The 25,147-nt window shown below is 45.0% G+C and overlaps 1 protein-coding gene across 1 annotated transcript; it reads left to right on the top strand.

Annotated features, from left to right (window-relative positions):
• Positions 1-1,525: 1,525 nt before the first annotated feature.
• On the top strand, positions 1,526-24,642 carry LOC117451665 (trinucleotide repeat-containing gene 6B protein-like). Its single transcript, XM_071204110.1, is given in 22 exon segments — positions 1,526-1,847; positions 3,940-4,027; positions 4,309-4,330; positions 4,838-5,242; positions 7,258-8,300; positions 8,302-10,354; positions 10,623-10,775; positions 10,957-11,147; positions 11,724-11,786; positions 12,024-12,197; positions 12,292-12,429; positions 14,640-14,840; positions 14,977-15,087; positions 16,457-16,667; positions 16,947-17,108; positions 17,377-17,544; positions 19,059-19,205; positions 19,352-19,444; positions 19,631-19,846; positions 20,700-20,770; positions 22,036-22,175; positions 22,640-24,642. Coding segments are annotated over 21 exon segments (6,414 nt in total). The 5' UTR covers positions 1,526-1,847; positions 3,940-3,970; the 3' UTR covers positions 23,235-24,642.
• The last annotated feature ends 505 nt before the right edge of the window (positions 24,643-25,147 follow it).

Raw genomic sequence — 25,147 nt, forward strand, 5'->3', positions numbered from 1 at the left:
CGAACGCGCACATGACCAATGAGGGCACGAGATAAGTTTGTGCCCCGATGGATGGCCTACCTGCCTGTTGTACTTTTTACAGTATTACGGCTTCTACAGATGAAATTTTTTTATGGATTTGTTTGTCAAAGCACTTCAGATATTCAGTGCTATCGGGATGTTAAGAGCATTCCATGGAATATCACAAAAAGTGTATCTCGAGCCGGTTTCTGAAACTTACCTACCCCACCTTTAAGGTTGCAACTTTTTTGCTGTTTATTTCTTATCAAAAACATTTGACAGAGTTCTGTCAGACTCATTTTTAAGAGCGTTTAGCAACATCCATTTCAAGAGATGGGCCCTGAAAACATGATAAAGGATAACAAAAACAAATATACAAATGTGTTATGCTTGAGTTTAAATTTGAACAGGCAGGGTGGGGGAATTTAAATAATATATTTTTAACGTAATGCTAAAGGCAATAAAGCATGGTTTATTTTCTAATAAACTTATCAGAATACCTTTATTTGTCCCACAGAGGGGAACTTTACATTGTTACCTCAAAAGTGGAGATGGGGACAACAAATAAAAACACTGTTAGAAAGGGCATGCACATAATATTTAAAATACATTTTACAATTTACATATTGCACACAAGTGTTATTGCACAACAGAGGTGTCGTAGTCTTTGTTTGTTATTTGGCTATGGAGTTTAGCAATTATCATAAAAGGATGAATAATTTAAATCTTCCGTAGCAGACTGAAAACACCTGTTTCAACTGCCCTCGGCTAATTAAAATAATAATACAATAAAATAAAAAGAATATTTAGAGAAGTGTGGCTTAATTTAAGCCATTGAACTAGCATTTGTTTGCATAATGTTTGTCGCTTTGAATGAAAGCAAATGCTAAATTAAATGTAATGACATTTATTGTAATGAAATATAGTGTTTTTCTGAATATTATTATACAAACCCAAACGCAAGATAAACTGTACAATAAATCACCTCTGGCTGGAAGAGAACTCGGCTCCATAGTTTCTCTTGAAATAAAACCACGTTGTACATTTGACACATATATAATCCGTTCAATATTTAATATTCCATCTGTCATATATTTTTGAATATATATATTTGTATATATAATATCTACATGTATATTTTCTATTTCAACATGTATATTTTCTTTTCTTTCTATTCTTGTTTATTTGTAGTTTTGTTTTATTGTAAAATGCCTTGTCTTTTATGCTGCTGCAACAAAAACAATTTCCCAAATTGGGATCAATAAAGTACCATCTTATCTTATCTTATCTACAATATTGTCATTAATGGGAGCACAACGGTTTAGCCCAAAAAACGAATTCACAGTTTGGTTTTTCCATAATAAATGATCAACAGTGTCTCTACACACCCACAGCAGAAATGCTTGTTTACTTATGCACCGTGCACCCGCGTGTATGACGTCGTGTTTACAGTGTCAGCACGCCCCCTGGTGGCGCGTGCCCGCTCCTCCTCCTCCCCTCTCTGATCAACAACCAGCCTGGTGATATCATTTGCTGCTAAAGCCTCCACACAGAAGCAAAATGGCCGATAGCAAACTAACCGATCACACAGCGTCTGACAGTCATCAAGGGGTTATGCATGTTTTGTTTACAGCGTGAGAACTACAGTCGCTCACAAAAAGGAATACTCGGCTTTTCCTCGTTTTTTTTCTACGATTATCCTTTCGGTGATGTCATTTCTTATTCAATTTAGCCTTGAACGCCTCGAAGAACTAGCTCGCTAGGCTAGCTACCTTTGCTAGCCTGCTAGCGGTGGGTCTGCAAGAATTTTTGCACAGAAGCACTTTATGTCCTATGTGATTCCCGAGGTGAGTATTTTAACATTAACGTAGCTTTCATATTGTATTTGCTTGTTAATAACGGTGGATATTTCGCGTTTAAACCGGTAGTAACATTAGTGTTTCTCAGTTTATGTAGCTTGTTGCAATGCTGAAGAAACGTCACTGAAGTTCGTCGTTTGATTTGGCCCTGTCGACCGTTATCGTTATGAACCAGCCTCACTTGTTTTACTATAAAGTTACGAATAATTACCGCAAAGTATGTACATTAAATGATACCTGTTCCACTGTAGACGAATAATTACCGTGAAGAATGCAAATGAAATCAGAATCGAGTTTATTGCCAGGTGCGTTAACACAACATTTTTCTTAAGTACAGTACTCGAGTGAATCTACTTAGTTACTTTACAGCACTGCGAATAATTACCCTAAAGTAGGCTAATTAAATTATATCTGTTCGACTATAGACTAATAATTACCGTAAAGTATGTAAATTAAATGATCTCTGTTCTACTATACACCAGTGGTGTAAAGTAACTAAGTACATCAAGTACAGAACTTAAGTACAAGTTTGAGATACTACTTCTACCCCCTCTAATCCAGAGGTAGATCGTGTACCTTTACTCCACTACATTTATTTAATAACTTTTTAGTAATTTTACAGATATGGATTAATGATGTGAAATCTGTAATCAACACTTAAATCAGACTTTAGTTCCACCTGGAGTAAATTCACAAGCTACCCTGCAGTATATGAAGTCATTCAAACGAGCTGCGTCTTTACCAGCTGTGAGAACACTTTAATAATCAATCATTATGAAACATATCATATTATTCTGGAATGGGCCAATCTGGACAATGAGTACTTTTACTTTTTGTACTTTCAGTATATTTAAGTGCTTTTACTTAATAAAGATTTTGAATGCAGGACTTGTAACAGAGAATCCCTGCTCTTTGGTACTTCTACTTTTACTTAACTACACAATTGTAGTACTTTTTCTACCTCTGGCATAAAGTATGTACATGGGATTATCTCTGTTTGACTATATATGGGGACATTTCTTTAAATAACACGACGTGCTTTTTGTTTGTAGTCAACTGCGTAGAGGTTAGTTTTTAGTCCCACGGAGGCACCAGGCTTTGGGGCAAAGTACTTCCTCTCGCCCCCGGCTCTCAGGTCACTGCACACGGCCCCTCAGCTGCTTTGAAGTCGGTTAGCATTAGCTAGTTGCTAACTCGAGTGAAGCTCTGTTAGCTGCTTCTTACTGGCCTGTTATTTACATAACATTCTCACTGTTTGCTCCTAAAGTGGTTTGACAAATCCGCTTTTTTAGGGGAACATGCTATACATAAACTGGCTATTTAAGGTCATGCCAGGTGTGCATCTGTTTGGGATACAGTGAAGGGTTAGAGGAGCCATACGTTGTCCAGCTAGCTTACGTTAGAGTTGAGTGACATGATGCTAATTATGTGCAGCTTAGCTAACAGAAACACAAGGCCCAGTTGCATTTACAGCTCTCAGGTTTCTAATATCTGTTTACATGTCCACATTAAAATAATATACATAATTTACATTAATGAAAGCTCCTATGGTTTGTTTTTGCTTTATACCAAATAAGCTTACTTGAGTTGTGTAATTGCATGTTGTATAGGTTTACTATACTGGTCTGTCATAACACTGGACAGATCCAGTCATATACTCACAGTAAAGCTATTATTCTGTGGATCACGCTGCTATTGAAGTCTATACTGTAATGCAGAAGAGCTGGTCTTTACCAGAAATGTTGGAGAGTTTTGAGTCGCTTGTTTGGCCGCTGCCTGCGTTGTCTGTTGGTTGGGATTGCAATCGTTTGCTGGTTAATGAATTATGCAGTGAGAAGCTAGGCTACCAAGGGCTGTTGTCAAGCTGGCCGCCCCTGGTTAACAACAGTCCTTTACACATTTGACCATGTAGTAAATGACTTGGCTGTCATCAGATGAAATCCTTATTCATTTGGAGTGAAAGTGTATATATATACATGTGTCTGTGTGAAAACATGTGCTTTTGTGAGCTTAACATTACTATCAGTGTGCCTCTGTGTGTGTTGCATACATAATTGAACGTGCACATTGCTCTTCACAGACAGGAGAATCAGGAAAGGGAACAGTAGTTCATGGAAGACAAGAACAAGAAAAAAGAAGATAAAAAGAAAAGGGAAACCTCTCAGAAGGTAAACACAGAAAATTCCCAGCTGACTTTGCACATGATATTCTGGCTTACATATCTTTACCACCTTTCTTTGCAAGGACTGTGTTTGTTGAATTGGAGTATTTTATTAGGTTTTATGGACTAGCATCTTCAGAAGGATTTTTTCATGCTTTGAAATTGTAAATGTAATGATGTTTGCTCGGATATTGCCGCGCTAGCATGTCCTGGTGTATCATATTTATTTGCCACCAACAAATTATGTTCTGCCTTTTTGATCTTACTCACTTATTCTTTGTCTTTTAGGTGCCAGAACAGAAAATCAAAGGTATGTTTATTTTAATGTGATGTCAGTGGCAGTCTTTTATATCTTGTTGTTAAATATGCTTTAATAAGTGGTATCCTTTTTTAAAGCACAACTGTGATGACCATCAGTATTCATTTGCACAAATACGCTCACATTTTAGAAACTTGCCACCTTAAACTTTTAGCCACAGTATCTTCACTTATCTGCATTTTGTTTACATCTTGTCAGAATTTAAGTAACTCACCCAAACTGGCTTTCTCTCATCATGTTTAAGTCATTGGTTAATATCCATAACATTCATCTCTTTGCAATTTATATATATATCAATATTCCAATTACTTGTATATAGACTATTCTGCACTATTTCTACTATATTATATTTTATTTACTTGCACTATTATCTGTTTTATTATTGCACTGTTGGAGGAGCCTGTGACCTAAGATTTTCATTGTCATAATAACTACACTGTAGCTATGCACACATGACAATAAAAGCCTTGAATATATTTTATTTCATGTGTATTTCAGTGCCAGAATCAGCCAATCTAGCCACCCCAGGCTCAGTGTCCCCCAGCCCTGGCCCTGTTGTCCCCTCGTCTCCCAGTCCTGGTGCAGCCGGGGTTTCTGCACAAGTTCCTCCTGGTGGCGGGAACAATGCAAAGCAGCGGACTGCTGTGGCCAACGGACAGCCCACCTCCTCCCCCTCTGGAAGCCAGACCTCCCAACAGCAGCGATACATGTCCAGAGAGGTTCCGCCGAGATTTCGCTGCCAGCAGGACCATAAAGTGCTACTGAAGAGGGGCCAGCCGCCGCTGTCCTCCATGCTACTGGGGGGAGGCGCAGGGGACGGGGGTGTTGGAGGAAGCAGTGGCTGGGCAGGCGCCCCATCGCTCTCCTCCCAGGGAGGCGATGCAAACATAGCTGGAGGCGCAGGTGGGTTAATGTCTCGGAAGAAGATAGGGCTGCTCGACTATGGCTCAGATCATAATCATGATTACTTTTGGTCAATATGGATATCACGATTATTAAATACGATTATTCATTGACTTTGAAAACATCCATTTATTGAACTTAAAAAAAAAAAGGATGGATAATGCAAAACAAAATGCAGCAAAAATAATCTTTTTATTTCGATTACGTTGTTTTCGTAATCGTTGCAAGCCAGAATCGTAATCTGGATTAAAATACGATTAATTACACAGCCCTTAAGAAGATGATCGAGCTAACACATTTTTAGAAAGGCCACTTTGCACGTTACAGTCGATCAAACGGCAATATAACATCTGCACAGCTCTCCACAACTTTTTCAGAATTTTCTGTATTTATATTTTGTGTAGACATTTACCTTTTTTTAAATCCTGTTTTTCTTGATCTTTAATACTTAATCTATTTTACTGTGCTTATGTATGTACTATTTACACCAAAGCAAATTCTTTTTATGTGCTAAACTTTCTTTAAAATAAAACCGATTCTTAACATAATTTTACAACAGCATCCAATCCATCAGTTGACATTAGAGAGATTTAAAAGGGGAGACATGCGTAGAAGGACCCTAGGCTGGATTTGAACCTGGGTCTGTTGCAGCAATTTTAGATATATAAAGTTGAGATATGATGTTTCAACTTGTACAATTTAGAATCTGTATGTTTGAATATGGATCTTAAGTCGGCGTGACGTTGAAGCAGCGACCCTGCTGTAGTTCCTTTATAGCATAACGTTAGCATTTTGCTTCTGGCGACTAGATTTATGATTATAAAAGTATGATAGACATGTGGAGATTATCCGGCTGAACAAAACTGATCCGTCTCTTAAATGTGTTTCAACCACAGACCTTATTTCCTGCTATTTTCCAAAATCCTATGGAGAAATTGCATTGCGTTTTTGTCGAAGGAACCGGAAGGAGTTTACTTCCTGGTTTTAGGACGCGTCACTGCGGCACTCTATGGAGCAGGGGTCTCCAACCTTTCTTCATCTGAGAGCTACTTGCATCGCTTACATTTATTCACATATCTGTGTGTGAAATTGTTCCATCCTCAAAAATAATGCTTCTGCGGTCGAGCTGCAGCTTTTAGCAGCTACGGTCTTCTGTTAAAGAAAGGACACTGAATGTCCTGAATGTGGCCTCACACACAGGACTTGAGTCTGAACACAGCAGACAACAGGAGTATTTACAACAGCATTATAAAAACAAAAATAGTGCATGTGGGTGCACACTCACATGCACTATCTTACTGTTGCATGAATCCCATGGATGTATGAGAGTTAGCTTCATTATATCTCAATCAGTGATTAAGTGAATAATAAAGTTTCTATCAGGTTACTATCAGCCTGTCAATCATTATTTGCAGGGCGGGGTTTGGAGGAACAGAGGAGACGGTGATTGCGGAAGCTTTTCCTCCTGCCTTCACAAACTTTACACACTTATTTATCTTTATATGCAGTCTATAGTATTTATCAACTGAAAATAGCAAGAGGGCTTTCATACCCTGCAATCCAAGACTTGATTAAACCCACAAAAAACCCTGACGTGCCGATAACGAGTGTTTTTCAAAGAAACACAAATCCCTCCCCGTGTGTCTCTGAGCCGCAGCGACGCGGCCTGATTCAGAGCGGGTCATTCTGCTGTCGGTTCTGGACTGGTGCTGCTGGAGAAAGCAGACTGCTCCGTGTGTGGTGTCGCTGTGCCGCCGTCTGGTCCTTGATCTCTGTGGCACCGACCAATTTGATATTCGTGTCACAGAAAACATTAAAAAACAAAAAAACGTTATTGTCGAGCCGCGGCCGAAAAATCAAGAAGCAACCTTACTACGCTATAATCGAGCGGCGTGCTACTGAAAAGCTGCCCGACGTGTAGGAGATCCCTGCTATAGGAGAACCATTTGCTAACTATTTGGTGTTGAAAATGCTTACATTGTCAATCAAATAAATGTTCTCCACTTTGTCTCCAGATTCCAACCTGGGTTCATCCTCCACTTCACATCCCAACTCATCCTCATCATGCGTCGCTGCTCTGTCGTCGTCTTCTTCTACTACTACTTCAACTTATGCAAATTCCACTTGGGGGGCGGGCTCGGGCAGCCAGTCCTCTTCTCAGGGCTGCGGGAAGGTAATAGTGGACAGGACGGACCTGGGGGATTGGCCTAGCATCCTAGGAGGGGCCAACTCGAGTTCTGATGGGGCCGGAGGAGGAGGTGATGAGCAGGAGCAAGACTGCCCTGGAAACAACAACAACAGTAGTGCCTCGTGGAGTGAGAGAAACATCCAGCAGAAGGGAGCAGCAGGAGGAGCAGGGAACATGGACAATCCTTCCTCGCCTCGTTCTTCTCCTCTTTCCCCCTCTTCTTCCTCGCTTAATGAATGTGTTCAGTCGAGTGGCGGCGCGTGGAGCTCTTCCTCCTCCTCTCAGGCGGAGACGGGGCTCGGGTCGGCAGCGTTTTACAATTCCAAAGTCTCCCATATTCTTCCCGGGCCTCAGGAGAGCCCCGCAGGTGGCAGCGGCGGCGGCAGCAGCGGCGTCCCTGGTGCCAATTTCAACCCCGACGTGAACCCCTCCGCCTGGCCCGCCCTGGCGACAGGTGGGACGTCGCCTCCAGCTGGCGACGGACTTCCACTACACTCGTCCATTACTCCGGCTTCCTCGTTCTCTGCCAGCGCCGCACTCATCACCACTCACCCTCTCTCATCTGTGAATCAGCCTGGCGTCCATCAGACACAGACGGCTGTAGGTGGAGCTCAGCAGCACTTAGGAAACCTCGGGCCGGAGTCGGGTTCAAGAGGACCAAATCAAGAAGGCGAAGAGCGGGACTGCGGAGGGGCAGAAGGAGAAGGGAGTGTCGGCGCTTTGTCTTCCTCCTCTGCCGCCTCTTCCTCTTGGAGATCCATGCCTCCGGTGTCCTCCGACCCGAGTGCAGGTGGGAGCTCGCAGGCAGACGGGTGGGGTGGAGCAGGAAGTGGTGGAGCAGGAAGTGGAGCTCAGGGGCAGGACGGGGGTTGTGTGGGGCTTTGGAAGCCAGGGTGACAAGGGAGGGTGGGGCAGGGGAAACGATGGTAGCTCAAATACCACAGCGGTATCTCAGGGAGCGTGGGAAGGAGGCAGTTCAGAAGGGGAGTGGGGGGGCACGGCGGGAGGTGTAAGTTCGAGCAACACAGCAATAGGAAGAGGGGGAGACGGGAGCAGCAACAGCAGCAGCAGTGGAGGCAGCGGCGGCGGCGCTTTGAAGGACTCCACCTCACCAAAGTCGGCAACTATGACAAAAGCTTGGGACAATCAGAAAGGGATGGAAAGTGGGGATGGGGATGGGGATGGGGAGTGGGGGGGAGGGCAGGTGGGAGGCCCGGCAGTTGGGGCGCCTTCGTCCTCTAGCGGAGGAGGGTCCACAGCTGGAAGTGGTGGAGGAGGGAGCGACAGCGGACATAAACAAGAGCAAGCCTCGTCCGAACAGCCGTCCTCCGAGAGAACCTCCAATGCTGACGTGGCCTTACAGTGCATGCTCAATCGGTCTGACCTGGACCCCCGGATTCTTTCCAACACCGGGTGGGGGCAAACCCAGATCAAACAGAATGTGGCCTGGGACCTGGACCCCGCGACGGGACAAAGAAGCAGAAACGAAAGAAGCGCTTCATCTTCCTCCGCATTCTCATCGTCCACCGTGAACACCACCACTAGTCGCAGCTACCCGTCTAACACCAGTTCAATAACTAACGATCCATCCAGCTCCGGAGCGAGGGACGGCTGGGAGGGGGGCGCTCCGCAGACCACCTCCGGGCCTCACATGGGTGGTAGCTCTGCGAGGAAGCCAGCAGCGCCAGAAGAAGCTGGAGGATGGGGTGAGCCCCCTCCTGAGAGCCAGGGCAAAGGTTGGGGGACTGAAGAGAAGAAGTGGGGTGATCACAGAGGAGGAGAAGGACGAGGAGGAGAAGGACGAGGAGGAGAAGGACGAGAAGGACGAGGAGGAGAAGGACGAGGAGGAGAAGGACGAGGAGGAGAAGGACGAGGAGAAGGACGAAGAGGAGGAGAAGGACGAAGAGGAGGAGAAGGAAGAGGGAACTGGAGAGACTATGGAGAACAGGGTACAGGGTGGACAGACGGTCCAGAGGATAAAGGGACCTCGGGGTGGAAGGGCAGTGGAAGAGGAGAAGCCGGTGGTTGGGGAGGAGACCGGGGACAGAGGGACTCCATGCCTGGAGGTGGAGATGGACGAAGCAGAGGAGGAAACCACTCTGACGAGAAGGGATCTTCCTGGGGTCATTCAGATGATTCTCAGGGGGGAGGAGGGGGAGATGTGGGTGGAGGCAAATCTCACCAGGACTGGGGGAGTTCCAAGGCCCACGCAGCAGCAGCAGCAGCACAGATACCAAACAGCCAAGTGGCACCAATGAAAGCCCCAAATCAACAGCAGCACCAATCACAGGGCCCGCCGCAACAAGGAGGTCCTGCTCACGGAGGTCCCGCTCACGGAGGTCCCGCTCACGGAGGTCCCGCTCACGGAGGTCCCGCTCACGGAGGTCCCGCCGCTCACGGAGGTCCCGCCGCTCACGGAGGTCCCGCCGCTCACGGAGGTCCCCCCGCTCACGGAGGTCCCCCCGCTCACGGAGGTCCCCCCGCTCACGGAGGTCCCCCCGCTCACGGAGGTCCCCCCGCTCACGGAGGTCCCGCTCAAGGAGGGTGGAACAGCCGGTCCAACGTCGGGGATGGAGCTCCACCTCCCAAGAATCAGAACCAAAGTTCGGGCTGGACATCCGGCCCGATTCCCGAAGTCTCCGGAGCCGCGGTGGACTCCCTGGAGCCCAGCGGCTGGGAAGAGCCCTCCCCTCAGTCCATCAGCCGCAAGATGGAGATCGACGACGGCACGTCGGCCTGGGGAGACCCGACCCGCTACAAAAGCAAGAATGTGAATCTGTGGGACAAAAAGAATGCGACGCCTGGTCAGCAGGCCCCCCCGCCATCCATCCAACAACAACAACAACAACAGCAACCACCACCACCCAGAAGGCAGCAGGGGATGCAGCACAGCAGGGACGTAAACCCTGGCAATACTGCAGCAGGTAACAACAACATGTACTATTACCGACAGTTGTTCTCTGGTTGTCAAAGGCAACGTAATAACGACACTGAATAGATGACTATATGGCTAATGGGTGGAAGATTGATAACAAAAAGAACTAATCAACATAAGGAGATTGACCAACACGTCTCTTCATCTCAGAAATGCTGAACGTGATTAAAACGAGCCCTTACATAGTCGCGGCACAGTGTTGGTAGGCGGCATTAGCTCGTTTACCCCTGTTCTTAATGTGTCTCTAATGTCCCCAGGTCCGGGCATGTGGGGAGGGGGTGCACCGTCTGCCGATAACGGTGCGAATACCTGGGGTCAGTCGTCGGATGCGTCGTCGGGCTGGGGGGAACCAGAGGAACCCAGCAAATCTTCGGGCTGGGGGAACCCTTCGCCGAACCCTGGCAAACCTGGTGAGAAGTGGAAAAAACGTGTGTCGTTCAAAAATATTACAATATATCAGTTTAGCTCATTATCGTTTTCGAGACGGGGTGCTCAAATTAATCTTGGTTTCAGCATTTTAAAACCACAACATTTCACAATCTAGCAATGACCGCCGACAGTGTTTTACCATCTGATTTGGTTTCCCCTCAGGCAACAAGTCCACGGAGGGCTGGGGGGGGAAGGGAGAGAGCTCCGTTGCAGCTTCCCGTCACCCCAGCTGGGACGAGGAGGACGATGGAGGGGGAGGAGTCTGGAACTGCAGCGGCTCCCAAGGGAACAACTCCTCCTATAACTCTGGAGGCTGGGGTCAGAGTCACGGAGGAAAGAGGGGCAACATGAAGGTAAGGGAAAAGGAGACTTAGGGGAAAACGCACAAACAGGTTTACGTGGTTTGGTTCATTGTATTAGGACAAATATGATTACCTTGTATTAAAGGTGGGGTAGGTAATTCACTCCAGAAACACTTGTTATATTCCATGGAATGCTCTTAACATCCCGATAGCAATGAATACATTAAATGCTTTGACAAAAAATACACAAATATCATCTGTGGAAGCCGTGGTGCTGTAAAAAGCACGACCAATCATCTGCCTCGGCCCGGCTAAAGTAACTGGACGGCCTACCTGCCTGTCAGCCTTCCATCTGGGCACACACTGATCTCGTGCCCTCATTGGTCATGTGCGCGTTGGAGGAGGGGCTCTGTGAGGAAGTCTGAAGGAAGGGGCAGATTTTTTCCGGTTGTGTATTTTCAAACTCGAGCTGGTTTCTCCATTCTTACCTCCCCCACCTTTAAGTGCTCTTCATCAGATTAGATTAGATATACTTAAGATTGTTTTGTCAGCGCAGGAGAAAGTAAACAGGTTTCACAGAATACCTTTTTGACTGAGAGTAACATGTGAATTTCTTTTCTCCCACAGAGCGGAGGAGGAGACAGCTGGATGAACCCAGTGTCACGGCAGTTTTCAAACATGGGTCTTATGGTAAGAGCACACCGTTTTTCAAGCAAGCCAATCAGAGCAGACAAAAAACTGGTGCTAAAACACACCGTTTCAAAAAGAGGGTGACTCGATAAGTCAATGCGAATACACGTATGCTAGTCGAAAGCTAAAATGCAATGAATAACCTGAGCATGGTATTTACCCTTTTATACATCCTTTCATTGAAAACAGCAATTCTGTCCCACGAGCCCGTATGTTTACCACGTTGTTGTTTCTCAGGGCGATGACCCAAGTCTGGACAAAAAGATGGAAGGAGACAAGAGAGGAATGACTGATTACAACGGAGAGATGCGGAGGGGAGGAAGAGGAGGAGGAGGAGGAGGAGGAGGAGGCTACCGCATGCCGAGTTCCAAAGACATGGGTCCCGTAGACATGGGGCCCTATGGTGAAAAGGTAAGCGTGCTGTCGGAGTGGGACCTGGAGCATTTAAGTGAAGACATTACTATGACGCCACCTCCTTCATGTTTGTGTTTACATTGCTCTCCAGATGGGTGGCCATGGGGGATATGTCGGCAGCGGCGGGGGGATGCCTCCACCTCGAGGCATGCACCAGCCTGGCATGCATCCCATGAACCCCTCCCAGGGTTTACGTGCTCAAGTGCCTCATCAGTACCTGTCTGCTCAGGTTCGTTGCTTCTGCTTGTATTGGTTGTGATGAAAGATGTATTTCGGTCTCCTGAACTAGGGCTGCACGATTTGGGGAAATAACCTAATTGGGATTTTTCTGACAGATATTGCGATTTCGATTTGCGATATTTGTGTTTAAGCGACCCAACGGAAGTTTATATAAAATGCGGCCATATCTCCGGCTAGGAAGGTCGTATCAACGTGCTCCCGTCTCCAGCACCCCGCAGCCCGAGCTACGAGAGAAAGAACTAAAGTTACATGAAACTTCCGTTGGGTTGCTTTAAAGCTTCAGTTTACGACTCACCCTGTAATAGAAACATGTGGTGGAGCATTGCTAACCTGACTCAGATGTTTCACCAAAGCATCGAGGAAAGCTCCTTTGGAAGCCATTTGGAAAGTGTTTCAAAAATACTTAGACAGATTGATCCAATCACCTGCCATCACCTTCTATCATGGGCCACTTCTGATTGGTTAACAATGGCGGGTACATGTGGAGCACAGCACTTCTGATTGGTGTGGACGACTGACGCACAAGAAGAACAAAAAAAGGAAATGATAATTGCATCATTTCAAATCGCGATATCGATTTGAAATCGATGAATCGGTCAGCCCTACTCCTGCCACTGTTACCAGTTTCATTACTAATTTAATAATACCAGTATTACTGCCGGATCGCATTGCTATTTGTTGTCTGGCAATAAGGTGGTGATCAACACGGTGTAAGACATTAACTTATTTTCATTTTTATGTGCGATGTTTTTTTATTTGAAATCAGGACATTATTAAACAAGTCAGTAGTCTTCCAAAAAGAAGTCATTAACACAATGTAAAGATAACAAAACACAGGTCTGTGATTTTGCAGTACTTCAAAATCATTCATATCAACACATATAAATACTAGAAAAATATGAATATATATATATATATTAGTGCTGTCAAAATTATCGCGTTAACGGCGGTAATTAATTTTTGGAATTAATTGCGTTAAAATATTTAACGCATTTAACGCATGTGCAGAATGGCCCGCCCCATACGTGCCACCAGTGGCAGCGCCAGGGTATGGCTGTGGTAGGCTACACCCATACCAAGAAATGGCTTAGCCCCATCATGAGAAATGATGCTAAAGTAAGCAAAATAAAGTCTGCCAACTCGCGGAGTAAATTGCACAGACAGCAGTTAGTAAGATTGATTTCAGTAGCCACGGTTTTGAAAACTTTTGTCACGTAGTGATCGTCTTCTCAATAGAACATCTTTGATAACGGCGTGGTGTTGTTGCAGGAAGTCCCGACGGAGAATACTCTTGCTGTAGTACAGGGCAGAGCCATATAATAGTAATAATATGGCTCTGGTACAGGGGTGCACATAACTGGTACGCAGGTTATGTGCGTAATCTGAAATGCGTACCGTCACTTGTGTCACAAAACGCATTTGCGTACCGACGTACTTGTGAAGCTTTTCCAGAAGGCGGTTAGATCACCGGACGACAGAGTCGGTCTCCGTGTGCACAGACAGGCTGCTGTTAACGTCGGTCTGTGCCAAAACTACGCCAACCGGCTGCGGAGGGAGACTCCCCCCTTCACTGGAGAACTGCGCTAAAACAGCTGATCACAACGTTCACACTCTGTGGTCACGAAGTACTCCACTAGCCCCCCCCCCTGTCGACTTTCCTGAAGTACTCCCCGTTGATAGAAATCAACACGTAATGAATTAAGACCCCACGGTTTGATGATTGATAGGTGTGTGGGTTGTCTTTCATTTTGACATGCAGAAAAATGTTATAATAAACATACATACTGTATGTTAAATGGATATATCCGCCTGCTTTCATTTATCTTTCCATTCCCAACAATATACATAAATAAAAGGCATATTTTGGACATAGTTCGAATGGTGATTAATCATGATTAATTAATTTTTAAGCTGTGATTAATCTGATTAAAAATTGTAATCGTTTGACAGCCCTAATATATATATATATATACGAGAGAAGTATATATTTAGAACATCGTTAATGTTCAGAGCACTTATCTCCACCTCGACTGTACAGTGTGAAGGGTTATTTCTTCCAGTCCATAGTTTTGATGCCACTTCCACACATTTTGAACTGTAAATAAAAAGGCATTTTGTCAGATCTCCATAAATAGATTGTCCCCATAAATCCTCCACCAAGTGTCTGCAGACTAAGAACTTCCTCCCTGTGACCTGCAGGTGCCGGGCCCCATGCTGAAGCAGATGCCCTCTCCTGGTGGCAGCGCGGGCGGAGTGGTTGGAGGAGTAGGAGGTGTCGGAGGCGTGGGAAGTGTCGGAGGGGTCGGCGGTGTTGGCGGAGGAGGGTTCCCTCCTCAGATTTCCCCGCAGCAGCTAGCAATGCTCGGCAACATTTACCCCCACATGCAGCAGTTCCATCTGGTTCGTGACAGATCCGTAGATTGCTAATTCATGTAATGCATCATCACACTTGTAATAAACCCACCCTCTAATGACTCGGCGTGTGTGTGTGAGCACCTCTTTGTTTACTTCCATCTCTAAACATGTCTAACATCAGGCTTGTCAGCTCCTGCTCCAACAGCAGCAGCAGCAGCAGCTCCTGCAGAACCAGAGGAAGTTCCCCCAGCCCCAGCCCCAGCCTCTCCGGCAGCAGCCTGACCCCCAGCAGGTGAGCCCCGCCACGTTCTACAGCCTATCATACACTGTCATATAGGGACGCACCGGTTGCATTGCTTCCAGACTATATCGTGGTTTTTTCAGTAAGTGCTTCCCCTTTTTGGCCATGGATACGGGTACATTGCTATTGTAACAAATGACCTGCCTTTCACGACACTAACTTTGAATGTGTATACACTGGTGGTGGCTTTCTCATAAAAGATTATACTGGAGGGCAAAGTCTTTGAACATTACATTAGACTTGTTAGCTCAGGGGGGTCGAACTCAAACACACAGTCGGCCAACATTTAAAATCAGTACTAGTGGAGGGCCGGACTGGTTCAATGTTTCTTGCAGAACTTATTGCAATAAACTTGTTGCACATATTAAACCTGGAACTAACAAAGCTTAAATTATTGCCTATAAAAACAACATTAAACATTAAATAATCAGTTGCATTCATTTCTCATGGCTCTATCTGTAGCTTCTCCAGAGTCATTTCTTATGATCACATTTTCCCACAGGCCAATAACAGCTTCAACAAAACTATTTCCCTCAAAGAGAAACAAACATGCCCTGCTGTCGTGAGAGAAAGTGCAGAAGGAAGCATCCATTGAACTCAGTGTGCTGCTCTGAGATGCTAGCTCAGACACTTGGCATCTCATCTCGGGTGCAAGGTCATCAATGTTTGGGCTCAGGCTCTGAGCGGAGGAGACCCTCAGGATGGAGGGAAGGCGTGCGTGCAATATACCGGAGGGCCAGATCTAATAGGAATTAGAAACCCCCTCTGAATGACTTTATAGTTACAATAGATCGTCTGAATCATTGATTAATCCCTCAAAACTAAAGATGGGCTTCAGTCTTTGTACTAGGGCTGTGCAATTAATCGTGTTTGAATCTCGATTTTGGCTTGCAACGCTTACGAAAACCACGTAATCGAAATAAAACGATTATTATTTTATAAAATATAAAAAAATGTAATATTTTTATTTTATTGGTTTTTCAGTTGAATTGAATTATACTTAAAATTCAGGATAATCAACTGATAAAAACATACTGTTCAAAACATTTGAACAGTATGTTATTTTCAATAAATGATAGTTTTCAAAGTAAACGGATAATCGTTTTTAATAATCGTGAGTATGATTTTTGCTATAATCGCACAGCCCTACTTTGTACAACATTAAATAACGGTCCTAAGTAACACGGCCCGGCCAAACTGTTAAACATGGGCTTCTGCCGTCGGTGTATCGTCTTTGTATCTTATTTGCTAATGAGAGAATATTGGTGAATCCTAACTGTCAACAGAACAACCACAACACGTGTTTCCCTCGGCCTACAAAGCTTGCAGATATTCTAATGACATTTCTCGTCCTCCTCAGCTGGCCAAGATCATGGCTATTTTGCAGCAGCAGAGGCAGCATCAGCAGGGTGGAGTCGGAGGAGCAGCTCCAGGAGGAGGGAGCTCCAAACTGTCCCCCTCTCACCTGGGAGGAGGCCTATCCAAGCAACCCATGGGAGACCCCCTTGCTCACCCTGGAATGGGCGGCGCCTTATCGGATCTTCATGCCAAAACTCAAGGGATGTATTCTGGTGAGTCAAAAGGGCCAGGGTTCATTTACAAAAAGTAAGACTAAATATGTGAACTTGTTATTAGAAATTACTTTGAACTTGATAATTGCTAATAACAGTATGAAAAATACAAACATGCATTATCAAAGATTAGGCATCTTCCAACAGCTCATTTTAAATCCATTTGAAAGGGTCCCTAGTCTTTAATCCTCGGTGCGATCCCAGTGACTTTGAACGACAAAAAGGGAAATTCACAATACTTGAATATAACGGCTCATAAATGTGTTTCTGCTGGTGGAGGCCTGGCCCCTGGTGGAGGCCTGGCCCCTGGTGCAGGCCTGGAGCTCGGCCCCATGATGGGAGGGATGAAGGACACGGGAGGACAGCAGTCCCGCTACAAATGGATGATGGAAGGACACTCGCCTGCTCCATCCCCCCCCGACGCAGCTCTTCACAAGAATGGTTCGTTAACAGAGGGTTGTCCAACATTTCGGATATAAAAATGCAATTTAAACGCCTTATTCTCAGTATTAAATTGCACCTTTTTAAATGGTTCAAATTGTACCTTTTTTTTTTTTAATACATAACTATTTAATCCTCCTATCAACTTTGCGAATATGCGTTGATGTTTAGCTGTTGGCATGTTGGACGGTTCTGCAAGGGTTCTCTTCAGTTCACCGTTTTTCAGATTGTGAATTTATGCTTATTTCTCTCTCGTTCTGTTGCCAAGGTCCTTTACCTAGTGGTATGAAGGTGAGAGGAGGATCCCCTTACTCCCAGTATGAGATGCTGGGCAGCGATGGAATGGGGATTCCCCCTCAAGGCTCTGCGGACAACTGGCACCGGACCCCCGGGAGTAAAATGGGGAATAAACCTGCCACATCCAGCTGGCCTCCAGGTGATTATATCTTTCTCTTCATAGGAGTATAGAGAGGCGAAGTCCCGCCCGTCTACTTCCGCCCCATGGGACCTTATTTCCTAAAAATTGTGTATTGAAGTCAACGGAGAGAGAAAGATTATCTTTCGATCCCGTTTGAATTGTTCCACGAGTTACACACATGATGTTTGTCAATCTTAACAAATTATTTCCATGTCAAAAAAGTCACAGTTTGTCGTAAAACTGTTGAAATATAAGACTATGAAAAATACGCAACTAGAAAGACTACAAATCCCAGAGTCCCGGTCCCGCATGCTGGCTCTCACGGAACCGACTAACTCCCCTTGTGTGTGTGCACAGCTCTCAACGCGCCCAGACTTGCAGTGATTTTCACCTCTTTTAATACTTTCCGCCTCGTTCTGAGAGAAAGAAGTGAAATGTTTCAACGTGACGGCCGTCTGGGTGTGTGGCGCGAGACGGGAGATGTAGTTCATTGAGCGATTCACACAAAGTGTTTCTTCACATTTTTACGACACATTTTTTTTTTTTGACTTGCAAAATTATCTTTTAAATTGACAAACATTACATGTGACCCGCTCTATCGAAATCAGTCGGAAGTCGCAACGGCTCATTTCAAAATAAACGTGGATTTACGTAAAAAACAATTTTTTTCGGGGTTCAGTGTTTTGTTTGATTTCAAATAAACAAAGTCTTGGCTTTCAGAATATTAAACTTGTTTCGGCAAATTCAGATGATAAATACAACTTTGAAGCTTCGGCATAATTACAAGCGGAGAACGGAGTAGCTTAACGTCACAGCAGGCAAAACAACAGCCGGTGTTTCTCCTGAGGGTTTCCCCGGGAAACACACACACACACACACACACGAGCTTCCCCTCCAAACGAAAATATCTTCCCTCCGTAGTATTTTGATCATTTGCTAATAACCAATCAGATCGATGGATTCCAGAGAAGAGGAAACTTTGAAGGCCTTCTTCTCAAAACGATGACTCGGTGACAGTCATTATATAATGTGACATATTTAGCTTAATATTTGGAGAACAACAACAATCCTGATATCATTAGAAAGCTATGAGTCTCCTCTTTCCAGCAGTATACAACTCACAATGTGTCTTCGGGTCAATGCGCCTGATTTCGATAGAGCAGGTCACATGTGTGTAATTCGTGGCACAATTCAAACGGGATCGAAAGATAATCTTTCTCTCTCCGTTGACTTCAATACATCATTTTTCCGAAATAAGGTCCCACCCCGGAAAGGGAGGGTTCGCCTCTATAGAAGGAAAAGTCAGTTGAAAATGTCAACTCGGGCTCTTCTAGACTTAAAGGAGGATGTCAAGACGCTAAGCACGTGTTTGTTTACACAGAGCAGGGAAGTAGCATCGGATCACAAACGGTCACTTGAGACCGCATTTTACTGCCAGCTGTGATCTGACGAACTTGGCCGTCCACTCGTGATCGGATCAGGACACATGTTGATGCCAGGTCTGAACCGAGCCAATACGTTTCTGTTGTCAGAGTTCCAGCCCGGTGTGCCCTGGAAGGGAATCCAGAGCAGTGGAGACCCGGACTCTGACCCCTACATGACCCCCGGGAGTGTCCTAGGCTCCCCGGGACCCCCGAGCCTCAATGACTCTGACCACCAGTTACTGCGAGACAACATAGGTATGTCACCGAGTGTGCCAAATATGTTTTTAGTCGAAAGCATGCTCCAGTGACAGAAAGGATACAGTATTCCTCACAGGCGCTATCTGCAGTCCAGCCTTTGTTGTTTTCACAGGATGTTTAACTTTCCTTGTAATATTTTGCAGGGCCAAACCCCTCCCTCAACACCTCGCTGCCTTCACCTGGTGCCTGGCCCTACAGTGCCTCAGACAGCCCCCTCAGCAATGCACACAGCACAGGTATGCATTATGCATTTTGACTCTCCTTCATGCCTCCTAAGTTTCTGTTGCACTGTATTTTCCGTGTGTAAAAGCTATGCCAAAGGATTTCGCTGCACTCCGCCCTCTCCTCTCACATTTCTGTGGTCTGCTTGTCCAAACTCATTCCCCCCCTCTCTTTCTCCCACCTCACCATTTCCTCTCTAGGAAAGTACTCGGAGTACAAGCCCAGCTGGCCCCCAGAGCCCATCGGACAAAACAAGATGTGGAAGACCAATCGCAACAGCTCACAGCTGCCACGCCCCCCTCCTGGCTTAGCCAATCAGAAGCAGGCCTCGCCCTCCCCGTGGGGCAGCGGAGGCCCGCGGATGGCTCGCAACTGGGCAGGGAGCGGGATTAATCAAGAGTCGAGATATGGCCCAGGTACGATCTGTGGACTTATGGCTTCACTGCATCTTATAGAGGAAGCTCGTCTTGAAGTGATACCATGACACATCTTCATACAGTATCTGTAAATCTAGCACCATAGAGAGGCGAGGTCCCGCCCATCTACCTCCGCCCCATGGGACCTTATTTCGGAAAAATGATGTATTGAAGTCAATGGGGATTGAAAGATTATCTTTCGATCCCGTTTGAATTGTGCCACGAGTTACACACATGATGTTTGTCAATCTTAACAAATCATTTCCATGAAAAAAAGTCACAGTTTGTCGTAAAACTGTTGAAATATAAGACGATGAAAAATACGCAACTAAAGACTACAAATCCCAGAGTCCCGGTCCCGCATGCTGGCTCTTAGGAACCGACTCACTCCCCTTGTGTGTGTGCAGCTCTCAACGCGCCCAGACTTGCAGTGATTTTCACATCTTTTAATACTTTCCGCCTCGTTCTGAGAGAAAGAAGTGAAATGTTCCAACGTGACGGCCGTCTGGGTGTGTGGTGCGAGATGGGAGATGTAGTTCATTGAGCGATTCACACAAACAAAGTGTGTGTTCACAGTTTTACAACACATTTTAATTTTTTTGACTTGCAAAATTATCTTTTAAATTGAGAAACATCATGTGTGTAATTCGTGGCACAATTCAAACGGGATCAAAAGATAATCTTTCTCTCTCCATTGACTTCAATGCATACTGTTTCTGAAATAAGGTCCCATGGCGCTCCCCGGAAAGGGAGGGACTTCGCCTCTCTAGCTTTGTAAAAAAGTTATCTTGTGTTTCTCAAAGCGTCCACGCTAATTGTTCCATCCTTGTCTCCTGTTCCATTTCCTTTCTAGGCTCAACGTGGAGCGATGGTGTTACCCCCAGAGGAAGCTGCTGGTTGCTGCTGAGCAACCTCACCCCTCAGGTATGAAGTGAGAGAGATGGAAATCTAAAGTAAATGATGAACTCAATAAACCACCAGTCATTCTGCTGTGCATGAAGCAGAGGTGGAAGAAGTACTCTGACTCTTTACTTGAATCTTAAAAGACCATCCATCCAAACGTTGTACATTTCAAACATGAATTAAAGTGGCGCTATTACGCTTCTTGAAAAGGTTATCTTTCGTAGTGTCATAGAGTAAAAGATAGATATTTTCCTCCTTGAGGTCACTGGAGTACAAAGTAGCATTACATGTAAATACTTGGAGCATGGGACTTGAGTAAATGTAGTTTGTTTCCGCCCCTGCTATAAACTGAGATGTTGCAGAATTGAACTAAAACAGCTGCTGACGGATCCCAAAAAGTGAAATCTGAGCTCAGTCGTCCGCCTTCCCCTTCAGCCGGTCGTATGCAAACGAGGCGAATGATGCGTTACCCCGTTGTAATTGGATTGTGAAGTTGGATGAGCCGTTGAATCAATTGGAGCTTACACAAAGGCACTCGCATGACACTGCTCTGGGAAAAGCATGGGAATGAAAATGTTTGAAGAAGTCGAGACAGTTTTTAGTTATTTTTTCATCAGAATCCATTCAGCCTAATGGAGTGCTCACGTGCGCTGATGAAGTCAGTGTGCAGTCTCCCTGTGTTACTCAGGCATGCACAGTTTTCTATCCACATACCCAATGTTGTATTACATTACATTTAGCTGACGCTTTTATCCAAAGAGACTCACAATCGACCAAGAAGACACAACCTTAAGAAAACAGAACCATAGAGTACATCAGGTTTCATGGAGCCAAACCATTTCAAGTGCTACTCAACTGGCTTTAGATAAGCCAGTGCTTTGTTAATAATACATTTTATTTTAGGCGCCTTTCATGACACCCAAGGACACCGTACAATTAGTTAAAAAAGAAAACGCTAATAGGCAACAGAACATGATAAAAACACAAACAGGAAATCATGGGGGAGACAGTCAAGTGGACACAAAAGAAACAGGTGGGTTTTTAATTGGGATTTGAATATGGTGATTGTGTCTGACTGTCGGACGTGCGGGGGGAGGGAGCTCCAGAGTCTGGGTGCAGTGCAGCTAAGGGCCCGAGCACCCATGGTGACGAGGCGTGGGGACGGTTAGCAGCCCAGCATCTAGTTAGTATCCAAGTGCTTTTTCCCTGACCTCTCTCTGTCCCTATAACTGATGTCTTGGGTTGTTTGTTGCAGTCATTTACACCTCGCCTGTTTCCTTGTGTAGATTGACGGCTCCACGCTGAGGACGATCTGCATGCAGCACGGCCCGCTGCTCACCTTCCACCTCGGCCTGACACATGGCAGCGCTCTGATTCGCTACAGCACCCGGCAGGAAGCAGCCAAGGCCCAGGGTGCACTGCACATGTAGGTTAACCTCGCTCAAAGGCAATCTTTCAGTTTGTGCGTACAGACGGAGAGATCGAAATACCGTTTCCCACAATCCCAAATACAAATATACAAATATACACACGGGTCTCACACATCTGTGACATTTGGAGACATTCAAGATCCAAAGGTGTTATTGTCATACGCTCAAAGCCACAGTGTAGAAATGGCAATGGAGTTCTTCTGACCTGAGCTCCTCCAACAATGCAACATAAGTAGTGCCAAAAGTCAATATACATGTCAATAGAATATGATGTGTACAAGAACAGAATATGAAATGAAATAATGTGAATGAAATACGGTTTATTGTAGACATCCGTCTGGTTTTGATGAACAGGTCACATATATTTAACCTCATGTTCGCTGTGATGCATCACATCGTAGCTATCGTATCTCCTGCACCCTGCTGTAGATCTAAACGCTTGTCTTGTGAAATCCCTCAGGTGTGTCCTGGGCAACACCACGATCCTGGCGGAGTTTGTGAGCGAGGAGGAAGTTGCTCGCTATTTTGCACATTCCCAGGCGGGAGGGTCTGAGGGGTCTGGCTCCGGAGGGTCAGCGGCACCAGGCGGGTCGCAGGGTTCTCCTGGACCGGGCCCTGCAGCGGCCAGCGGGGGGGGCAGCTCCCCGGGGAGTGAGCGGGCAGCGACGGGCACAACTCCAGGTGGAAACGGGAATGGAGGAGGAGGAGGAGGAGATGGTGGAGCGGCGGCGGCTCTGGCTGGGGGGAGGTCCTCTGGCTCCGCTTGGCAGAGTCTCGACGGTACAGGAAGTTCATCAGAAGCTTCGTCAGCCCAAGGACCCGGGCCCGGGCTGGGTGTTTTCTCCCAGTGGAGCCACAAGGGGGAGGGAGGGGGAGTTGTCGGGGGGGTGGACTCTGCCAGGTCTGGGCTGTGGGGGGGCATGACTGCAGGATACCCCAGCAGCAGCAGCAGCAGCATGTGGGGGGCCCCGCAAATGGAGGAAAGGCACCAAATGGACAGCCCTGCCGCCTTGTTGCCTGGCGACCTGCTGGGGGGAGGAGCTGACTCCATCTGACGAGCCCCCCCCCCTCTATTTGTAGGTGTAGGTTTGGACACACTGATACAAAAATACACTGGGATACATATGTACTTACTATAGCACACACACATGGTATGCATATTAATGTAATACACATATACACACATGTGCGTACATATACACGGTATGCATATAAATGTGCACACACATCAAGCAGAAATGTGAGACATGCTTACACACATTCTCGTGGCCAGACTTAAGCTATTATATAAACAAATGCAGGGACTGTTAGATGTGTATACAGCCTTTTTTTCCACAGATGAAGATTTCAACTGCTTAGACTTGAAACCTGAAAAAAAAAAAAAAAAAAGAATGAGAAGTCTCAAAGACTTGACTGGATTGCAATGTGCTTAGTAAACGGGGGACTTTTCGAAACAGATTTACATACACATGCACACACCAAATACAGACGAGCCTTCAGACAGACGGGCACTGTAAACAGCATTACCTTCATCGTATAAAACTACTACATGATGTGAGGTTAAAGTGCATTTTGTATTCACGTCCCCTTAAAAGCGGAGACCGAATCCACATGCAAACGGCTCTGATTGAAAACAGAACTGTATCTTACTGTGTATGTTTTTTCTTTTGTTTGTACGTATGGTTTCAATTTTTTTTTTTTGAACAGTGAAAATATTGAAAATGTGTCATTGTTCTGTTTTCAAAATGCTGACCTCCTACTGTTGTATCTCACGCACTCTTTCTCTGTTGTTCTCTCTGAAACATGTGTGTTACTGTTGCAGTGATACATGTACAATTGCTGGCAGTTTGAGGCTATGTTGCATTTCTCCATGTGTCGTATACACACTATATGGACACGAGTATGAGTGAGACTGAGACCAAGTATGTGGATTAAAACCACAGTTGTGTGTGTGAATGTGAGGATGGTGTGTGTGTGTATGCATGTTACTGCCTGTCATAATGTGGGCAAGGCTGCTTACTATACAGAAGGTCTATACAAAAATGTTTTTGAGTGCATTCGGTATACTGCTGACTGTGTGTTAAGAAATATTGGCACTAATGCTTAATTTTTTTTCTTCTCTCATTTGAAGTTGTTTTTTTTTAGTCTTTTTTATTGTCCGACCTGCAATAATAAAAAAGAAAAATTTTAATGACACAAAGAGCTGAAGGCATACGCGTTGAGTAAATGGACATGCCAAATCTTATCAAACTGTGTGGAGGGAAAGGGCGGGAGGGGGGGTTGTTTACAGATGCAGAGTAAGAGTTACCGTACGTTTTTCAATGTTCTGTTGTTGTGTATTCGTTTTAAATTAAGACAGGCTTTAACACTCCTGTTCAGTGTTTTCGTTAAGAGATTTTACAAAGGAAAAATTTATTTAAACATGAGAACAAGATTAATAAAGATGAAAGTATTGGCTTCTAATTCTGTCCTCGTGGTCGTTTTGTTGAGAGTTCATAGGTTTCTGGATGGAGGTTAAATCGGGTAGAGCGATACGTTGCAGGAATATTTAACCCTTCAAATACGTTCTATTTTCTCTTTTCATATCGGACATTTAAAGGCGTCACATTGAAGCGAATGGGATGGGCCTTTTTTATTCTATTGACATATTTTTTCATTTTAATCTGGAAATAATATATCTCTTTTGATAATGTATCATTAAACTCAGAAAATGCAGTTTCAAACTTTTTAGACATGGAAAAGTCATGATTTTCTTATATATCAACGAATAAACTGACAAAACATTTAGGGGTCTGGACTTGGACTATTTTTACTATTTTGTCAACATGTTTTTGTTCACTAAAACTTGTTTTAAGCAAGTGTACTAGAGCTTTTACCAAAAATGAATTGAAAGAAAAAGAATCGTCATCTATTTTGATCATTTATTATAATTAAACTCATTTTTAATGCAAAACTTTTGCTGAAATTA

Source organism: Pseudochaenichthys georgianus, chromosome 8, assembly GCF_902827115.2.
Source record: "Pseudochaenichthys georgianus chromosome 8, fPseGeo1.2, whole genome shotgun sequence".
NCBI classification, from domain to species: domain Eukaryota; kingdom Metazoa; phylum Chordata; class Actinopteri; order Perciformes; family Channichthyidae; genus Pseudochaenichthys; species Pseudochaenichthys georgianus.